The 20,403-nt window shown below is 41.2% G+C and overlaps 1 protein-coding gene across 1 annotated transcript; it reads right to left on the bottom strand.

The window, feature by feature from the left end:
* Nucleotides 1-1,929: 1,929 nt before the first annotated feature.
* On the bottom strand, nucleotides 1,930-14,951 carry MRPL19 (mitochondrial ribosomal protein L19). The gene is made up of 6 exons (XM_004005925.6): nucleotides 14,827-14,951; nucleotides 14,522-14,639; nucleotides 11,066-11,184; nucleotides 10,722-10,856; nucleotides 4,830-5,011; nucleotides 1,930-4,737 (listed from the first exon to the last, which is right to left on the bottom strand). The coding sequence occupies exons 1-6, from the start codon at nucleotides 14,927-14,929 to the stop codon at nucleotides 4,516-4,518; spliced, it is 879 nt and encodes a 292-aa protein (XP_004005974.1). The 5' UTR covers nucleotides 14,930-14,951; the 3' UTR covers nucleotides 1,930-4,515.
* Nucleotides 14,952-20,403: the final 5,452 nt, after the last annotated feature.

Genomic DNA, 20,403 nt, shown 5'->3' with positions numbered 1-20,403 from the left:
TGGTGACGGACAGGGAGGCCTGGCGTGCTGCGGTTCATGGGGTCACGAAGAGTCGGACACAACTGAGCAACTGAACTGAACTGAACATATAAAAAAATAAAACTAGACCCCTGTATTTGACCACTCACAAAAATTAAAGTGCAATGAAGACTTAAATGTAAGACTGGAAACCTTAAAACTCCTAAAAGAAAATATAGGAAAAATGCTTCTTTACATGGGTTTTGGAAATTATTTTTTGAATAGGACTTCTAAAACTCAAGCAAGAAAATAAAAAATAAACAACTGAGACAACATCAAACTTAAAAATGTATACAGAACAAAAGAAATGATCAACAAAATGAAAAAACAGCCTACACAATGGGAAAAAATATTGGCAAACCACATGTCTGATAACAGGTTAATGTTACATATATATATATATATATATATATATATATATAAAGTGCAGTGCTATGCTTACGATGAACACCCCGGGTCAGATGTACAAATATGCTACTAGAGAAGAGTGGAGAAATAGCCCAGAGGAATAAAGAGGCTTAAGCAAAGCAAAAACAAAGCCCAGTTGTGGATGTGTCTGGTGGTGGAAGTCAAGTATGATGCTGTAAACAATAATATTGCATAGGAACCTGGAATGTTAGGTCCATGAATCAAGGTAAACGTTAAGAAGGAGGTAGATGACGCCTTAGTTGAAATGCACTGGGTTGAGGGCCAGAACAGGGATTTGATGAACCAGCTTTGTACTTACATATGTAACCAAATTTTCAGGCTTGTTGCTAGTTAACTCCACAATTCTCGCACAGTTGGGAAAGTTCTATAAAGCAGCTTGCTTTGAAGAGTGGCCTGGCAGGGGGTAGCAAGCTGAATTCCATCATTAGCCCACTAGTAACATTATGTGGAATTGTCTTAAAAAACCAACAAATGAGTCCATTTTTAACACCTGCCTCCTTAAAAAAAAAAAAGAATTACAGGGCATTGTAGTATGGTAGTTCAGAGAAAGAATTGTGGTGATCAGCATCAACAAAATGCCATCGGTAAACTCATAAGGGATTTAAACCTGACTTAAGCTGATCACCTTTGGAGAAGGAAATAGCAACCCACTCCAGTATTCTTGCCTGGAGAATCCCATGGACAGAGGAACCTTGAGGGCTGCAGTCCACGGGGTCGCAAGAGTCACACGACTGAGTGACTTCGACTACTATACTAGTATTAAGCAAAATAAGACTGTAAGCCAAAGATTGTTTTAAGAAACCAAAATGCATATTACATATTGATAAAAACTCATCAAGAAGATAAAATTTATATACAAAATGACAGATGCCCCCAAATATATGAAGCAAACACTGACAGAATCAAAGAGTAAAGTAGACAGCTCTATAAGAATTGTTAGAAACTTCAATATTCCACTCTTGAAAAATGGATAAAACCTTTAGACAGAAGATCAGTGAGGAAACAGAAGACTTCAACAACACTATAAACAAACTAGACCTAACAGACATATAAAACTCTCCACCCAACAACAGTAAGATATGTTTCTCAAGTGCACAAGGCATGTTGTCCAGACCATATGTTAGGCCACAGAACAATTTTTAGTACATTTTAAAAGACTACATGCAGGGCCTCCATGGTGGCTTAGTGGTAAAGAATCTGCCTGCCAATTCAGGAGACACGGGTTCAGTCCCTGATCTGGGAAGATCCCACATGCTGCAGAGCAACTATACCCATGCACCACTACTGAACCTGTGCTCTAGAGCCCAGGAGGCACAACATGCTCCTTAGAGCCCATGCTTTACAACATGATAAGCCACCACAATAGAAGCCTGCACACTGCAACTAGAAAGTAGCCCTCACTCACTTCAACTACAGAAAAAGCTTGTGCAGCAACAAAGATCCACCATAGCCAAATGTTAAATAAATAAATAAATAAAATTATTTTGTAAAATGTGACTGTTTATTCTATTTTTAAAAAAGACTGAAATCATACTAAGTATCTTCTCTGACCACAATGGAATGAACAAATCAGTAACAAAAGAAGTGGAAACTTCACTTGTGGCATATTAAATGTGGCAATTAACATTCTTTAACAACCAACAGATCAAAGAAAGTATAAGGGAAATTTCAAAATATGATCTAGCAATTATACTCCAAGATATGTATATACCTGGAGTATATGTTTGTAAAATATTAAAAAAGAACAAATACTGTATGATTCCAATTATAAGAATCAGAATAGGTAAATTCATTAAGTGATTAGATTAGAACTTACCAGGAGCTGACACAGAGCAAGGAATTGGGAGTTATTACTTCCTAGTTACAGTTCCTCTCCAGAGTGATGAAAAAGTTTTGAAGATAATGGTGATGGCCACGCAATATAAAAGTAATTAATGCCACTAAAGTTGCATATATAAAGATGGTTAAAATGATCAATTTTGTTATAATCATTTTTAATATCATTTTTATTATGGTAAAATATATATATTACAATAAAAATTTATTAAGATCTGCTTTTTCTGGGGGAAAGTTCAAAAGAATTTTAAAGGAATTTTACAGAGTAAAAACATGACTGGCTATGTTGTTACAAGCACATGTACTTGAGCCAATCATGCATTTGCACAGCTTTAGTCTCAAAATGTACCATTCATCTGCCCTTCTACCAACACTGAAGTGTGTTTATCAAGGTAAAAAATGAACAAACTTTAATGGTTCCCTTCTGACAAGAGAAGAAAATGTAGGACATAGACTGTTAAAATTTTACTTTGAAAGGCTATCTCAGCAAGTAATCTAAATAACTGAATGATGGTATATACGTTGCTTTCTGAAAATAGGTGGCTGTGTAACTTTCAGTGAAAGAGCAAGATAGCACTGAATGTTGAGAACCCCAAGGACTAATATCTGAAAATTTCTTCAAAAGAAATCTATTACTGGGCAAAGTGGCTAAATAGGTTAATTTGCCAAATAAATTATTCAAATAACCACCAAAGTATACCACAGGGAAAAGAAAACCTACAAGGAAGGAGAAAACAGGACAAGACACAAATAGTAGAAAATGTCAAGAAACATATGGATGAAATATAAAACCACAAGAAGAACAGGACAAGAAACAAGCAGAACAAAATTTTAAAAGCTGAAAAAACATGAATGGACTGGCAGACTTAAGAAAGGCAAATCAAGCCAGCAGTGGAGAAAGATGAGAACCAATCCAGTTAACCTCAATTGTTAGTCAGCACATCAGCAACTACGGTGTCAAGGACAGTGGCTAAACTAGTGAGAACCTGATGAAACTATCTGGAAGTTTCAAACAGAATATCCTTTTCCCAACTCCCCACAATTGCTTGTCTGGCCCTCCTCTACATCGGTTAAAGTTAGGAGGTTTCTCTAGAGAAGCTAAAACTGTTTTCTGGACTGCAGGCACTTGTGTGTGGGGGAGAGGATGGACAGGATGGCCATAAAAATATAGCATGCCAGAAATCTCATTCTTTTTCTTCAATATGGGTAAGGGTAGAAAGACCCTTAGCCTCCAGGAAGGAGAGTGGAAGCCTTTACTTTGGAGACTGACCAAAGCAAGATACTCATGTGGAGTATCTTTTTGTAATTCTCACAGCTGAAGCAACTATGATCCAAAGAACTTCATTATGCTCTCCCTGAAGCCTTCATGTAATAATGACAATGTTGGGACTTCCCTAGTGGTCCAGTGGTTAAGATCCCACCTTCCAATGCAGGGGACACTGGATCAAACCAGGGTTCAATCCCTGGTTGGGGAACCAAGATCCCACATGCCAAAGAGCAACTTAGCCCTCGCACCACAACTCGAGAGCCCACGCATAGCAACAAGAAAAGTCTGTGTGCCGCAAGCAGAGAAGCCCTCTCATGCTCTGACACCCAACACAACAAAAAAAAGGCAATCTTGTCCTTTTACACCTGCAAACAGATTTTTCAAAAGTAAATGTACTGTTTAAGAATGTATGTTATGTAATAAACTAAAATAAATGCAAGGGAATGATTAACACAAAGTTGGGATACTGCCTACATGTGGGAGAGGGGACAGATGCAATTACAGACATACAAGAGTCTTCTTAGATTCTACTAAATGCTCTATTTCCTAACCTCCTTCGATATTACAAATGTTCTACTTCTTAATCTGGTGGTGGGTATATGAATGCTCATTTTATTATTACTCTTTCAATCATACACATTTTTGTATTTATAATTTATTTCACAACTTCAAATCATCCCACCGACTTCCTTGTTCAGATCCCAAGCTCAATGAAGAGCATTCCAGTAACGGTTTTATGCTATTATAGCTTTGCTTTCATTAAAAGAATGGACATCAGACCACTTGGCACGCACATTTTTCTTTTTAAAACAATAAATGGGTGTGATGACTTTTTAAATAGAATTCATAAAATAACGCTTAATTGATTTAATGACTATGTCTTTATATATGAGATTACATTGGTTTCTAAATAAATCCTCTGAGAGTCAGTATATCCTCTGCCAGTAACCAAACTCATTCTCAGATCAGGAATTTTTTGATGCTTCAATTTCATTCCATATTGCAGCTTCGATCTTTGACGTGTCATATTCCCTCATCATATCAAACTCAAGCCATGGCTGACTCCACTTCTGGGCTTCTTTCATTTGCTCTTCGGTTAAACAAAGGTCAAATCTGATCCCTTTAACATTAAATTTTGGACGTTCCCAGCGTTTGGACCAGGGTTTTGGCTTCATTTTTACTTTTAGCTAAGGAAGATATACAAAAAGGAACAAATGAGGCTGATAATTGCCAAGAAAAGCTCTTCTTGAACTTCCAGTTCCAAATGTACAACTTATACCTGATTAACAGGAACTTCTTGGTTAGGTTCCTGTGCTACTGGCTTCATGTTCATATCAAAAGTGCTGTATTCAGGAAGGGCATCTCGCAAGTATAGCAAACTATCGTCAAGCCGTTTCTCTAATTTGACAACTTGGATCTCCTGGATTCGAGGATTATAAAGTTCAAAGCAAATCTCAACACCTAAAAAGAGAAAACATATTCTTACAATCTAAATTCAGATTCCTGCAGACACCTCATACTACAATATAGACTATTTCATGAAGGAATTAGCTCAGGGTTTTTACATGTAGGAAATGTGATATAAATTTGTAACCTTTAAAATGAATATTATTGAAAGAAATAGAAATAAATCCACTAGATTAAAAAGTAAGAAAACCTGAGTTAGAATGATAAAGTCTAAAGAAAAATGTCTTCTATAAATATAATGAGCCATTTATCTCTTTGATTTTACCAGTATTAGTTGGAAGTCTGAATAAATTCTTCACTCATATTCTTGTTTATTTCCCAATTACTTTAATAAAACTGGATCTTCTACATTTAAAGCAACAGAATTAATGATTCAAAAGAGTAAGTATAATTTTTAAGTTCTAATTTTGATTCAGAATTCCTCGTAAGATGGCCTAGGTTTGTAAATATTCTGTGCCCTCTATAGGAGGAACAGCTTTGAGTGTTTCCAAGATGTTGATCTAAAAGGTTAATATATATAATCTGTATCAGGAACATTTAAAGGGAAGTGTATTCTGACCCAAGAGAAATATAGATAGTAAAACATAGGATCAACATTAACATCTAGTGTTAATATCAGGATTTAATCAAGTTTCACTCTACATCTATTCTGTTATAGGCACTGATTTAGGAGCTGTGCCTACAGCAAAATCAAAATGGGTAAAACCCTTCTCTTCTCATAAAGCTTATGTTCTAATTCAGTTCAGTCACTCAGTCGTGTCCGACTCTTTGCGATCCCATGAACCGCAGCACGCCAGGCCTCCCTATCCATCACCAACTGCCGGAGTCTACCCAAACCCATGTCCATTGAGTTGGTAGATGACAACAATAAAGAGATGGCAAACAATAAATTAAAAAAACAGCAAGGTAATTTCATATAGTAAAGACAACACAGGGTGATTACATTGTGACTGAGAGAGGAGCAACTTTATTTATCCCGAACCATGCAGCTTGTGGGATCTTAATTCCCAAACCAGGGATTGACAGCAAAGCATCAAGTACTAACCCCTGGACCACCAGGGAATTCCCAGGAGCAACTTTAAACAGTATCGTCAGGAAAAGCTTCTTTGAAAACATAGCATTTCAACTGATACTACAAAGGGCCAAGAATGCTCCAGGCAGAAAGAACAGCAAATACAAAGGCTCTGGGGTCTTAACAAACCTACCATGTTGGAAAAACCAGAAAAAGGTCCATTTGGCTCAAGTATAGTAATTTGGTGCATCAGGAAGGTAAGCCAAGGGTACTGCACAGCTGCAGGCAGGAGATGATGGTGGCAAGGACAAGAGTGGCAGCAGTGGAGGTGGAGACACAGACAAAGCGGGGATAAAATTTCTGGAGATTAAGCCATGAAAACTTGCTGACTGGATGTGTGAAAATGAACAACTAAAAAAGCTCCTAAGTTTTGGGTTTAAGTAAATGGGTATGGAGTAATACAACTTATGGAAATAGAAAAAACAAAAAACAAACCTGTGAAAAGAACACATTATGAAGGAAATGGAGTTCTGTTTTGAACTTGCTTTAACAAGATACCCAAATGGAGACGTCAAACAGGTAACTGCATGTGAGTGTCTGGAATAAGGAAAGGGTCAGTCATCAACATAAATCTGGGAATTAATACCACATGAATGGTATTTAAAGCCAAGGGACTAGGAAGAATCATCAAAGTAGGAAGTATCAATGTGGAAGGTACAAGCAAGTCACAGTCAAAATGTTAATAGTAGAAAATGGCAAGACAGAGCTAATACTTTTGAGAATTCTGTGTCAGGTACTTCACATACAACATGAAAATCAACTGACCACAACTCAGGGAGGTAGATCTGATGGACAGAGTGCCTGAAGAACTACGGATGGAGGTAGTGACCAAAACTATCCCAGAGAAATAAAAAAGACAAAATGGTTGTCTGAGTAGGCCTTACAAATATTTGAGAAAAGAAGAGAAGCAAAAGGCAAAACAGAAAGGAAACTCAATGCAGAGTTCCACAGAATAGCAAGGAGAGATAAGAAAGCCTTCTTAAGCAAACAACGCAAAGAAACGGCGAAAACAATAGGATGGGAAGGACTAGGGTGCCGGGGAAATATTCCATACAAAAACGGGCACAATAAAGAACAGAAATGGCAAGGACCATAAAAGAAGCAGAAGCGATTAAGAGGTGGCAAGAATACACAGAATTAACTGTACAAAAAGATTTTCATGACCCAGATAACCATGATGGTGTGGTCACTCACCTTGAGCCTGACATCCTGGAGTGTGAAGCCAAGTGGGCCTTAGGAAGCATTATGATGAACAAAGCTAGTGGAGGTGATGGAACTCCAGATGAGCTATTGCAATCTTAAGAGATGATGCTGTTAAAGTGCTGCATTCAATATGTCAGCAAATTTGGAAAACTCAGCAATGGATACAGAACTGGAAAAAGTCAATTTTCATTCCAATTCCAAAGGCAGTGCCAAAGGTTGTTTAAACTACTGTACAACTGTGCTCATTTCACATGCTAGCAAGGTAATGCTCAAAATCTTTCAACAGTACCTGAACCAAGAACCTCTAGATGTACAAGCTGGATTTTAAAAAGGCAGAGGAACCAGAGATCAAATTGCCAACATCCACTGAATCACAGAAAAAAGCAAGAGAATTCCAGGAAAACATCTACTTCTGCTTCACTGACTATGCTAAAGCCTTTGATTGTGTGGGTCAAAATAAACTGGAAAATTCTGAAAGAGATGGGAATACCAGATCACCTGACCTGCCTCTTGAGAAACCTGTATGCAGGTTAAGAAGTAACAGTTAGAACCAGATATAGAACAATGAACTGGTTCCAAATTGGGAAAGGAGAATATCAAGGCTGTATATTGTTATCCTGCTTATTTAACTTACATGAAGAGTACATCATGTGAAATGCCAGGCTGGATGAAACACAAGCTGGAATCAAGACTACTGGAAGAAATATCAACAACCTCAGATATACAGATGACACCATCCTCATGGCAGAAAGTGAAGAGCCTCTTGAGAATGAAAGAGGAGAGTGAAATAGCTGACTTCAAACTCATCATTTGGGACTTCCCTGGTGGCCCAGGAGAGCTTCCCACGTGGCTCAGTGGTAAATAATCTGCTTGCAATGCAAGAGACCCAGGTTTGATCCCTGGGTCAGGAAGATCCCTTGGATGGGGGTATAGCAACCCACTCCAGTATTCTTGCCTGGAGAATCCCATGGACAGAGGACCTAACAGGCTACAGTTCATAGGGTTGCAAAGACAGGACTGAAGCTACTCAGCATGCATGCCTGGTGGTCCAGTGGCTAAGACTCTGAACTCCCAAAGAAGGGGGTCCCAGTTTGATCCCTGATCAGGGAGCTAGATTCCACATGCCACAACTAAGACCCAGTGTAGCCAAATAAATAAAATAAATTGGAGACAAACAAGCAAACATACCTCAACATTCAAACAATTAAGATCATGGTGACCAGTCTCATCACTTCATGATAAATAGATGGGGAAAAAATGGAAACAGTGGCAGATTTTATTTTCTTGGGCTCCAAAATCACTGTGGACAGTGACTGCAGTCATGAAGTTAGATGCTTGCTCCTTGGAAGGAAAGCTATGACAAATCTAGAAAGCCTATTAAAAAGCAGAGATAGCACTTTGCTGACAAAGGTCCATATAGTAAAAGGTATGGTTTTTCCAGTAGTCATGTACGGATGTGTGAGTTGGACCATGAAGAAGGCTGAGTGCTGAAGAATTGATGCTTTCAGACTGTGGTGCTGGAGAAGACTCTTGAAAGTCCCTTGGATAGCAAGGAGATCAAACCAGTCAATCCTAAAGGAACTCAACCCTGTATATTCATTGGAAGGACTGATGGTGAATCTGAAGCTCCGATATTTTGGCCACCTGATGGGAAGAGCCGACTCACTGAAAAAGACCCTGGTGCTGGGAAAGAATGAGGGCAGAAGCGGGTGCCAGAGACAGATGGTTGGATGGCATCACTGACTCATGGACATGAGTTTGAGTAAACTCCCAGAGATAGTGAGGGACAGGGAAGCCTGGCATGCCGCAGTCCATGGGGTTGCAAAGAGGCAGACAAGACTTAGTGACTGAACAACAAACTACTGGGAGATAGAAACTATTATCACAATTTTACAAAAAATAAAAATAAAAAAATCTACTGAGGTCTATCACACCTTTGCTTGTATCTTTCTATGATAACATTTCTCCAAGTACACAACTTGATTAGAGTCACAAGTTTCTATGATCATTTCTGCTGAGGTCCTACATGCACAGCACCATAGGATAAGGGAGACAAACCATTTTCACATGTTCAATTTCTTTCAATATAGTACTTCCCTGCTAGGGACCATGAAGCATACAACTTTAAGTATGAAAAGTTTACTGTTCTTACCATTTTTTTTTTTCGCCTTTTATTTCTTAAAAAAAAACTTTTTTAGTTTTATTCATGTTTATTTTATTGAAGTTTAGTTGCTATACAACATTATGGAAGTTATATGTATATAATAAAGTCATTCACAACTTTTAAAAGTTATACTCCATTTGTAGTTACTGTACAGTGTTGCTGTTGTTGCTCAGTTGCTAAGTCGTGTCTGACTCTTTGCAGCCCCATGGACTGGAGCATGCCAGGCTTCCCTGTCCTTCACCATTTCCCAGAGTTTGCTCAAACCAGCACAATATTAACCATATTTCCCATGTTGTACAACATATCTTGTAGCTTATTTTATACATAGTAGTTTGTACTTCTTAAATGTGCCATCCCTATATTGCCCCTCCCCTTTTTCTCTACCCACTAGCTACCACTGGTTTGTTCTCTGTATCTTGAGTTTGCTTCTTTTTTGTTATATTCACTAGCTGTAGTTTTTAGATTTCACATAGAAATGATAACTTGTCCTTCTCTATCTGACTTATTTCACTTAGTGAAATAGGACTTCCCTGATGGTTCAGACAATAAAGAATCTGCCTGCAAGGCAGGAAACCCGGGTTCAATTCCTGGGTTGGGAAGATTCTTTGGAGGAGGAAATGGCAACCCACTTCAGTATTTTGACCTGGAGAATTCCATGGACAGAGGAGCCTGGAGGGCTGAAGTCCAGGGGGTCACAAAGAGTCAGACAAGACTGAGGGATTAACACTTTCACACTTTCAATACTCTCCAAGTCCATCCATGTTCCTGCCATTTTGATTCATAATTTTTCTAGAATTTTACCACATATTCCCCTATCTTATTGGCATAGCAAAAATAATTTTGCCTTTAAAAAAATTCCTCCAGTTCTTATTAATTGTGGTGACTGTTGTAATATAAAGCAAAATGGGGGCCATTCATTTCAGGGGAAAGTAACTTATAAGGACATTATTATGTTTGTCTTAATGTTTTCAAGGGTTATTTTGTCCCAAAAATAAATGTCCCTGCACTGTTTTATAGTCACTTGTCTCATCTTTTGATGTTGCTATGATCTGGAAAGTCCACTTCTAATGGCTGTTGTCTCTGTAACAAAAGAAGCCTTTGGAAGCAACCTCAGTTCTCATGTTTTTAGGCCACAGGCTCCATGTCATCCCTCAGAGTTCTCTTTCACTTTCAGGTTCCAGATGTCTTATTCCAGAATGAAGAAAATGGAAAAGACTCCTGAGATAACATTTTCCAGAAAATGAAAATAATGAAATGAAACCTACCTTGTCCTTCAATAGTATTCCTAAGGATAAAAGTAGCTCCAAGTCCTTTTCCCGATCTCTGGATGCAAATCCCCAGAAACTGGCTGGTTTTTCCACTGGCATATGGGTCAGCAGTAGTAACACGAAGAATGCTTCCTACAAATTCAAAGGAGAAGTGAACTTTTACATGAGATGCAGAGTCGAACAACAGCATTTCCACATAACTCCAAAACTTCCAAAATGTATTAATATAATATTAGAAATAAGTACCTCATATGGGCAAAACTTGTTTGAAAAACAATTTCATGCATCATGAAAACTAACCCTACTACCACTAAAGATAAAAGCATCCAGCTCTTACTGACCAACGTAGAACTCTGGAATGTGGAGTATTTTTCTCCTTTCTAACATATCTTTTCTTTCTATTTGAAATTTCAGAGGATTTGTTCTTCCCCTTGGAGGAATGAATTCAGGACTCAAGAACCTATGAAAAATATAAAGTAAAATAAATTAAAAGCAAACTTCAAGACCATTAAAGCAGAAACCATTGTTTTACCAAAAATAGTGAAAGATTAGGATGCCGACATGTTTTATTCTTTCTTCTCTAAATAAGAAGAGTCCATCTATTTCTATAATTGTTGTCAATTCTCATAAAAATAGCTAACAATTCCTGAGTACTCACCAAGCATTGTGTTAAGCTTTATTAAACATGATTTTGGTGTCATCATCTCCTTTTCACAGATGAAGAAAATGAAGCTTGGAGACAGTAAATAACAGATTTATTATTACATTAGCTATAAATATATCATTAAATGTAGGCATGTCTGTCAGATTCCAAAGTCTGTAACCCACAGGCTTTCACGTTACAGTAAATTATGTTGGAAAAGATATAAACATAAATCATCAACTGCAAACTAACTTTAAAAATAATCTCCCTATTCTCAAACTGATTTTAAACTAATTATAAAATATTTAATTTATAGAAGAGTATTTTGACATTATAACGAGCATACCTATCCCCGTCACCCGTCTCAAGAAATAAATGATCAATACAGTTGAAGCTCCAGTGTACCCCTCCCTACCCCCACAGTTAATTTTGTTGTTGTTGTGTGTTAGTTGCTAAGTTGTGTCTAACTCTTCAGTGACCCCATGGAGTGTAGCCCACCAGACTCCTCTGTCCATGGGATTTCCCAGGCAAGAATACTGGAGTGGGTTGCCATTTCCTTCTCCAGGGGATCTTCCCAACTGAGGTACTGAACCCAGATCTTCTGCCATTTCCTTCTCCAGTGGATCTTCCTGACCCAGGGATCAAAACTGTGTCTCCTGCATCGGCAGGTGGATTCCTTACCACTGAGCCACCAGGGAAGCTCCACAGTTAATTACTATGGGATAATTAATTTGGTGATGATTATTCCTATGAATTTCTTCCTTTTCCTCAATTTCCTACTTTAAAATGCTTCAAACTTACCAAAAAAATGAAATAGTAATACAATGAACACTCATATATTCTTCACGTAATTTCACCAACTACCAACATTTTGCCAGATTTGCTTTATATATAATTTTTTCCTGAACCATTTGAAGATGTCAAATAGTAAGGCATTTCATCCTTCAATACTTTAGAATGCTTCCACTAAGATAAGAATTTTTTTACATTTATCACAATACCTTTATGATACCTAAGAACTTCAGCATTAATTCAATAGTATAATCTAACATAGTTCATATTTAAATGTGCCTAATTGGTCCTGAAAAAGGTCTTTTATAGCTTCTGTTGCCCATTTCAAACTATAATCAAGCTTCACACATTATATCTGGTTTTTATTGTCTTAAACTAGTACTCTTCCCATATCTGCAATTTGTAATGATTTTTTTCCTTTGAAGAGTCAAAGCCTATCGTATTATAGACCACTGCTGGATTCTGGATTTGTTTATTGTTTCCACATGCCTAGACTGAGGTTAAACATTTTGGTAAAAATATTACCAAGGTGATGATGTGATCTTACTCTGTCACATCGAGAGACACAAAATGTCAGCTTGTACCACTATTTGGAAAACCAGATTTGATTGCTCTGCGAAAACCAAGAATTTACCCTGTACATTTTTTAAACTTTACATATGTATGAATGTATGGGCAATATAAAAATGCTACATTACTTGTCAATTCTTCTGCAGATTGCTTTTTTACACATTGTATTTGTGAAGTTCATCCATGTTAACTCTAGTTTATTTATGTTCCATTGCTGTATAATAGTGCATTATGTGAATGTATTTGGCCATTCACCTCCTGAAGGATATCTAGGCTACTTCTAAAATTTTATTACGAACATTACTTTTGTGTTCATTTTTGTACGTCTGCTTGTACATATTACATGTCTCTCAGTACATATTACTTTCCTTAAATTGTATACTATCTAGGTGGAAAGGTACAACCTCAAATTTACTAAATCTTGTCAAATTATTTATCAAAGTAGTTATTCCCATTTAACTGAATTATATTAAGTGTTGCCATTTAAGAGAAATATTCCTTTTCCACCTTAAAAAAAAGTACAGAGAAATATTTTCTGAGCCTCTTGGTTCCATAAATTCAAGTTTATTTCAACTTACAATCACAGGATATTTAAAATGTTAAACACAAATACACACACAGAGATAATCCAATCAACAATATAGAACTCTTTCATATAGCCTGTGGGTGTTGGTCGCTCAGTCCTGTCTGACTTTTTGCAACCCCATACCATGCTCCTCTGTCCATGGAATTCTCCAGGCAAGAATACTGGAGTGGGTTGCCATTTCCTTCTTCAGGGAATCTTTCCAACCAAGGTACTGAACCCGGATTTCTGCATTGCAGGCAGATGCTTTACCATCTGAGCTACTAGGGAAGCCCCTCATATAGCTTAAATCACACCAATTTTCCCCCCTAACATTTGCTTTTTAATAAGGTTGTTACACAAGTTTACAGAAACAGTTTCTGCAAATCCTAGATCATCTAAATTTACATGCACTCCAAAGTTACCACTGTACACTTCAGTAAACCAGGTTTTTAGAAAATATTTACTTTTAATTGTTTGATATTCTTGCCTAGAGAATCCCAGGGATGGGGGAGCCTGGTGGGCTGCCCTCTATGGGGTCACACGGAGTCGGACACGACTGAAGCGACTTAGCAGCAGCAGCAGCAGCCGCTGGGTCTTAATCGCTGCAGGCAGGATCTTCCATCTTGCAGCCTGTGAATCTTTAGTTGCCACATGTTGGATCTAGTTTCCCCACCAGGGATCCGAACCAGGCCCTCTACATTGGGAGCACCCAGTCTTAGCCATTGGACCACCAGGGAAGTCCCTTAACCAGGATTTTAAGCACACTGTTTTAAAGAGCAAATTTCAGGCACAAATTAGCGGAAATTTCTCCCACTGTATCGCTTTTGCAGGGACACTAAAATATGATTAGTTGGGAAACTACAACAGGCTGTTTGGGCCAATCTATTTCCACTTAGGGAAGTAAGATCCGTTCCTTAACATCAACAGGAAAAATACGACGTATTTCACAGAAAAATTCTTGGTACAGGCCAAAGAGCTTCCAGTCTGGGGAATATCTACTTGAAGTTCTGATCTAGTATGACTGCAGAAAGTGCTGGCTTGGGAGAGGCAGGAAGACAAACCTGAGCTCGGTGTGCTTCCCAGATTCATGAATTCTGCACACAAGCTCTTATACTGGGAGTTCCAGATCCTAGGATAAGACCCGCTTCAGACTTCGGAACCAACTATAGGTTTGAGAACGCACAGACCCCAAAACGCAAGAATCGCTTCCAGGTCTGGTGGCCTCACCTGCTTTCCCGGCGCTGGGGGCCGCGCTTGTCCACTATAACCGGTTTCGGCGGTGGCTGGAACACGCCAGGCTCAGAAGGTCCAGTGATCTGCCGCCGGCCCGGCCCCGCCAGGACCCCTGCAGGCACACCACAGAGGTCAAAACTGCTTCCCGCAGCCCAAGGCCCCTGAAACCTCGCACTCTCCCCCAACTCCCGGTCCCACGAGAGGCTCCTCTCAGGTAGCCCGTGACTTCAGACTCGCCTCTCCCCTAGCCTGACCCGAAGCTCCTTCTGCCCCCGGCTAGCAAGCTCCGCTGCACTTACGGCTGGCGACAGAGGTTGACACAGGGAGTAGAGCCCTGGCGGATCGAAAGCTCGGGCCCAGACCCTTTGCAGCCTGGCAGCCCCTTGCCATGGAGGCCGCCATGCTTGCGCTCTCTGTTGAGACTACAACTCCCAGTGATCAGTGCGACAAGGAAGCGGCCGCCTACGGCCAGATGGCAGCTTCTAAGGGACAAAATAGTCAAGTCTTTCTCTACCCTCCCCGAGCCCTCTACGCACAAGGGCCTGACTATCTTAGGAAAGTGCCCTGTATTTCTCTGCAAGGAGATCCAACCAGTCCATACTAAAGGAAATCAGTCCTGAATATTCATTGGAAGGACTGATGTTGAATCTGAGACTCCAATACTTTGGCCACATGATGCTAAGAGTTGACTCATTTGAAAAGACCCTGATGCTGGGAAAGATTGAAGGCGGAAGGAGAAGGGGACGACAGAGGATGAGCTGGTTGGAAGGCATCACTGACTCAATGGACATGAATTTGAGTAAACTCCGGGAGCTGGTGATGAACAGGGAGGTCTGGCGTGCTGAAGTCCATGAGGTCGCAAAGAGTTGGACACGACTGAGCGACTAAACTGAACTATATTTCTCTAGTTTTCCATAATGTGCCAAGTTATATCCGTCCACTGGGGTGTTCTCTCAGCCTAGAAAGCATTCCTTCCTCTTTGAATCCTCAATTATTTATCTTCAGTTTCTCAGGCAAGACTTCAGCTTGTCAAAATTTTCATTATAGACTCTCATCGTTCCATTAGCGACTCTGATGTCATTTCCAATTTTAATTATTAATTTAATTTTTAATTACTTGTGTATTTATTGGATTAGATTCTAACTCCACCCTTATACGGCAGGCTCCTGAGGGTGTGGAAGCTGTCTTCTTCTCACCATTTTCTCTCAGCATCTAGCTGGTCCTCACTCTTTGTTGAATGCAAGGAAACGAAAAGAAAATAGTTGTTGACAGAAGGAGTGGCACAAGTCTGAGACTGCACAGAGCATTACTTCCCTAAGGAGCTAAACTTGAGTTTGGACTGGACAACTGTAGGTAGTCACAATATTACCCTGAAAACTGGGTGCACCTTGAGGCAGGAGGTAGATGGTTCCCCTAGGGTAAAGCGATTAGAGATTCATTCCCTTAGACTGAAACTCTAAGAATACCAGGACAATCATGGACAGATGAGCCTGGTGGGCTGCAGTTCATGGGGTCACTAGTAGTTGGGCAGGACTGAGGGACTTCACTTTCACCTTTCACTTTCATGCATTGGAGAAGGAAATGGCAACCCGCTCCAGTGTTCTTGCCTGGAGAATCCCTGGGATAGGGGGAGCCTGGTGGGCTACTGTCCATAGGGTCGCACAGAGTCGGACATGACTGAAGCAACTTAGCGTGCATGCATGCATTGGAGAAGGAAATGGCAACCCACTCCAGTGTTCTTGCCTGGAGAATCCCAGGGACGGGGGAGCCTGGTGGGCTGCAATCTATGGGGTCGCACAGCGTCGGATACGACTGAAGTGACTTAGCAGCAGCAACAGCGGCAAGAGAGAAGAAGAGAAGGAAATGGCAACCCACTCCAGTATTCTTGCCTAGAGAATCCCGTGGACAGAGGAGCCTGGTGGGCTACTGTCCATAGGGTCGCACAGAGTCGGACATGACTGAAGCAACTTAGCATGCATGCATGCATTGGAGAAGGAAATGGCAACCCACTGCAGTATTCTTATCTAGAGAATCCCAGGGATAGAGGAGCCTGGTGGGCTGCCATCTATGGGGTCGCACAGAGTTGGACCAGCCTGAAGCGATTTAGCAGTAGCAGCAAAGGAGAAGGGTGGGCCCTGCCCGGATCACATATTTCTCATTCTCAGCCGGTAGAGAATTCTCTTTTCTGACCACACATGCACAGAAAAGGCTCCTTGGAGGCCACAAGGGTGTTATGTCAAGGGATGTACCCTACTGAGATGCATTTTTAGTAAAATTCATCTTTGCTAAGAGATGCATGCATACTCATGGGAGGATCCTGAGACATACCAGATATGAACTGTGAACCAGGCAAATCAAAATGATCACCCAAAGGAAACCCAAAAGAAATACCCCATAAAAGCAATTTAAACTGCCAGAGGGCGCAACCCAGGGACTCTCCCTCTGAATGTGCCCTTGTGCCTATACACATGTACTGAACTCTTTTCCGCTTAATAAATAGTTTACTTGCTTCACTACTTTCCTTTTATGCAAAGCCGAAGGGCCAGGGCCCTTGTCACTGACCACTGGTCTAGTGGCTAGGATCTGGTGCTTTCGCTGACACAACCCAGCCTGAATCTCTGGCTGGGAACCCAAGCCCTGCTCCAAGTCATTGCAAGTGAGGCCACCCGAGATCATATCTGCTGCTGAAACCTGGGAGTTCAGAAAGTCAAGTTAAATTGCTGGCCTCGCCCAGCTGCGGCTTGAGGCCCCTGACTTTTGCTCCTGCCTTCTTTCTCTCACTCTCCCCTTTGCTTTCAAGACCCGCAGGGCATAATCTCTGTCAGTTCACAGCATTATGGCTCCCCCAACATAGGGGGTGGCTGGGGAATTCCCCAGGCAGTGCAGACTCAAGTAATGCGTGGGGGACACAGCTGACGCCGACCTCTGGGACGTGGTAGAAGCGTGATTTCTGACTGTGCGGGGATCCAAGGGGCCTCTGACTCCCGCTTCCTCTTGCCCTCTCACTCTCACTCTTCCTCTCTCACCCGCACAGCAAGGTCTCTTTCTCACTTCTTATCTCCTCACCCTTCTACAGAATGATTTCCTAGATATCATTCCTAAAGCGCATCCTCGCCACTGTCACACTTGGTGCCGTGACGGACAAAATTGTCAGACGAGTCTCAATTCTACCTTAGCTGCGAGGAAGACAGGGCAAAGGATTTTGGGTTCTTCTGCTGTCTAGTCTCTCATCTCACTCTATGTCCAGAAATCTACTATGAGAATTCTCTGCCTCCCAGCCCTCAAGCCTTGAACCATGTGCCATCTTCCATAGCACCCAACTCTAATTTCTCCAAGGGGTCCTCTTTGCATCTATTGGACCCCTTCACTCCAGGCCTTGGCAGCCTCCACACTGTTACAGATAGCCTATTGGACTGGCTGCTACCCAGAAGCCCAAATTATAAACTTTGTAGATGCTCAGTCTTGAGGAATACATCCCAGCACAGGAAGACCTATCATAGAACATAAGCTCTATAGACAAGGAATCCCTTCTTAGAAAAGTCCTGACAACCTGTCTACACTAGAAAGCCCTTCTCTGGCTGTAGTGGGTTGGGCACCTTGCACAGGGTATCACAGGGGCCAGGGACGTCTGGTCAGAAACTAATGGAAGAGTAGAGGATTCTTGAAACCCCATCAGGTTTGAAGGGAATTTGGGGGACACCCTGAACCCCTTCAGGTTAAAGTCTTCGGTAAATGTATCTGGGACACTACATTCCATTCTGAGTGCTGTCTTGTTCTTGATTTCAGGTTACTCAACATGCGAGGATCCCTCTGCAAGCCAGAAGAAACACTTCTGGAGTGTATCCTTAAGAACTGGTAGTTCTTTAAAATCGAAGGGTTAAAAAAGGAGAAACTTAAGTTCTACTGCAGCAGTGCCTGGCCTTTTTGTAAGGTGAGGAATGGAGAAAAATGGTCTGAAAACAGGTCTCTGAATTATAGTACCATTATGCAATTAGATCTTTATTGCCACAGAATGAAAAAAGTGAAGCGAGATTCCCTATGTTCAGGTTTCCATGGTCCTTTCATGGTCCAAAATCCCACCCTGTATGGCTTTCGTAAGGTAAAACCAAAAGATTTTCCCGACATTTTGGTTGATCCCCTTCTAAGCTCTTCCGGGGTTGGCAGCAGGTGGGGCCAGGGGAAGCGGGAACTGAGCTTTTCCTGCTCCAAACCTAGCTCTTCCTGCTCCTGAAAGTATTTCCACCTAATCAGTCCACCCTTATATTAGGAGAGCTTCCCTAATATCAGATGGTAAAGAATCTGCCTGCGATGCAGGAGACCCAGGTTTGATCCCTGGGTCAGAAAGATCCCCTGGAGAAGGGAATGGCTAACCACTCCAGTATTCTGTGTAGGGTAAGGGAGTTAGAGAAGGCGTGGTTCAGGAAAAGAACCAGACCAGCCTTTTACAGGAATAGATCACCTTTAATAAAGTGAGAAGGGGCAGCAGTCAGATTAGTGAGCTGCTGCACTAACCCAAGAAAAGACTATAAAGTGAGAAGGGGCAGCAGTCAGATTAGTGAGCTGCTGCACTAACCCAAGAAAAGACTAAGTATATATAGGCATATATGTGGAAATCGACTGTCTTAAGGGGGCCTATTCTTCTCCAAGGTTGTTCAGAGTAGTTATCTCTTAAACGGCTGGGGCAAGGAATTCTGGAGATTGGCCAGAGGCTGGACCAGCTGGGAGTTGGGTGTAATCAATCTTAAAGTCCATTTTTTTTTCCTTCAGGTGAGAGAGTACTTTGTTTTGCATAGAATGGTGGGGAAGACCTGGAGGGGAGTTTTAACTCCAGGCTATTTTGAGCCATGTAACTTTCCTTCACTCTCCAGTATTCTTGCCTGGAGAATCCCATGGACAGAGGAGCCTGATGGGCTACAGTCCACGGGGTCTCAAAGAGTTGGACACGACTGGAGAGACTTAGCATGTGGCCTGCAGGAGTAAAGAATTATTTCTAATTGTATAATAATGTCGATTAGTTTGCTGTCACAGAGGTAACACATACTTGAAGGAACCGTGGTTTGATTTTCCCCTGCTTACGGTGAATATGTTGTTTTTGTCTCAATAGTGGTAAAAGACATGGGACTCCTGAGATAACAGACTTTATTACTCATGGCGCAAGAAGAATGTTGAGCTTCAGCATGTTCGCAAGGGTTTCCTTTGCCCCTAAACTCTGCGCAGGAGTCTCAATGGACATGGATGGGGCACATGCAGTGGGTTTCTTTACAGCTGAGGAACACTGAATTCAGTAAATCCTTTGCTTTTATAGCAACAGTAAACAAGCCTGTGTCCTGGTGAGACATGCTTTTATCCCTTGAGGTTGCTCATGTAAACTCAGTCTTGAGAAATGGTCTGAATGGCATACCCAATGAGACACCGGAGAAGGCAACAGCACCCCACTCCAGTACTCTTGCCTAGAAAATCCCATGGATGGAGAGGCCTGGTAGGCTGCAGTCCATGGGATCGCTAAGAATCGGACATGACTGAGCAACGTCACTTTCACTTTTCACTTTCATACACTGGAAAAGGAAATAGGAACCTACTCCAGTGTTCTTGCCTGGAGAATCCCAGGGATGGGGGAGCGTGGTGGGCTGCTGTCTATGGGGTCGCACAGAGTCGGACACGACTGAAGCGACTTAGCAGCAGCAGCAGCAGCAGCAATGAGACACATAGGAGCTCAAGAGACCCACAGAAAATTCTCTTCAAACAATACTCTGTGTATGTGTGTGTGTGTGTGTGTGCAGTCTCTTCAGTTGTGTCTGACCCTTTGTCACCCTGTGGACTGTAGCCTGCCAGGCTCCTCTGTCCATGGAATCCCCTGGGCAAGAATGCTGGGGTGG

Source organism: Ovis aries, chromosome 3 (genome assembly GCF_016772045.2).
Source record: "Ovis aries strain OAR_USU_Benz2616 breed Rambouillet chromosome 3, ARS-UI_Ramb_v3.0, whole genome shotgun sequence".
Lineage (NCBI taxonomy): Eukaryota > Metazoa > Chordata > Mammalia > Artiodactyla > Bovidae > Ovis > Ovis aries.
Note: the sequence above shows the minus strand (reverse complement) of the source record. Positions and strands in the feature narration are given on the sequence as shown.

Excerpts from the sequence above, each read along its gene's own strand:
- MRPL19 (XM_004005925.6), bottom strand. The coding sequence starts at position 14,929 with ATGGCGGCCTCCATGGCAAGGGGCTGCCAGGCTGCAAAGGGTCTGGGC. Across the intron at positions 5,012-10,721 it reads GAATACTATTGAAGGACAAG|GTGTTGAGATTTGCTTTGAA; the intron begins GTAGGTTTCATT and ends TTCTCTTTTTAG. Across the intron at positions 4,738-4,829 it reads AAGAAGTTCCTGTTAATCAG|CTAAAAGTAAAAATGAAGCC; the intron begins GTATAAGTTGTA and ends TATCTTCCTTAG.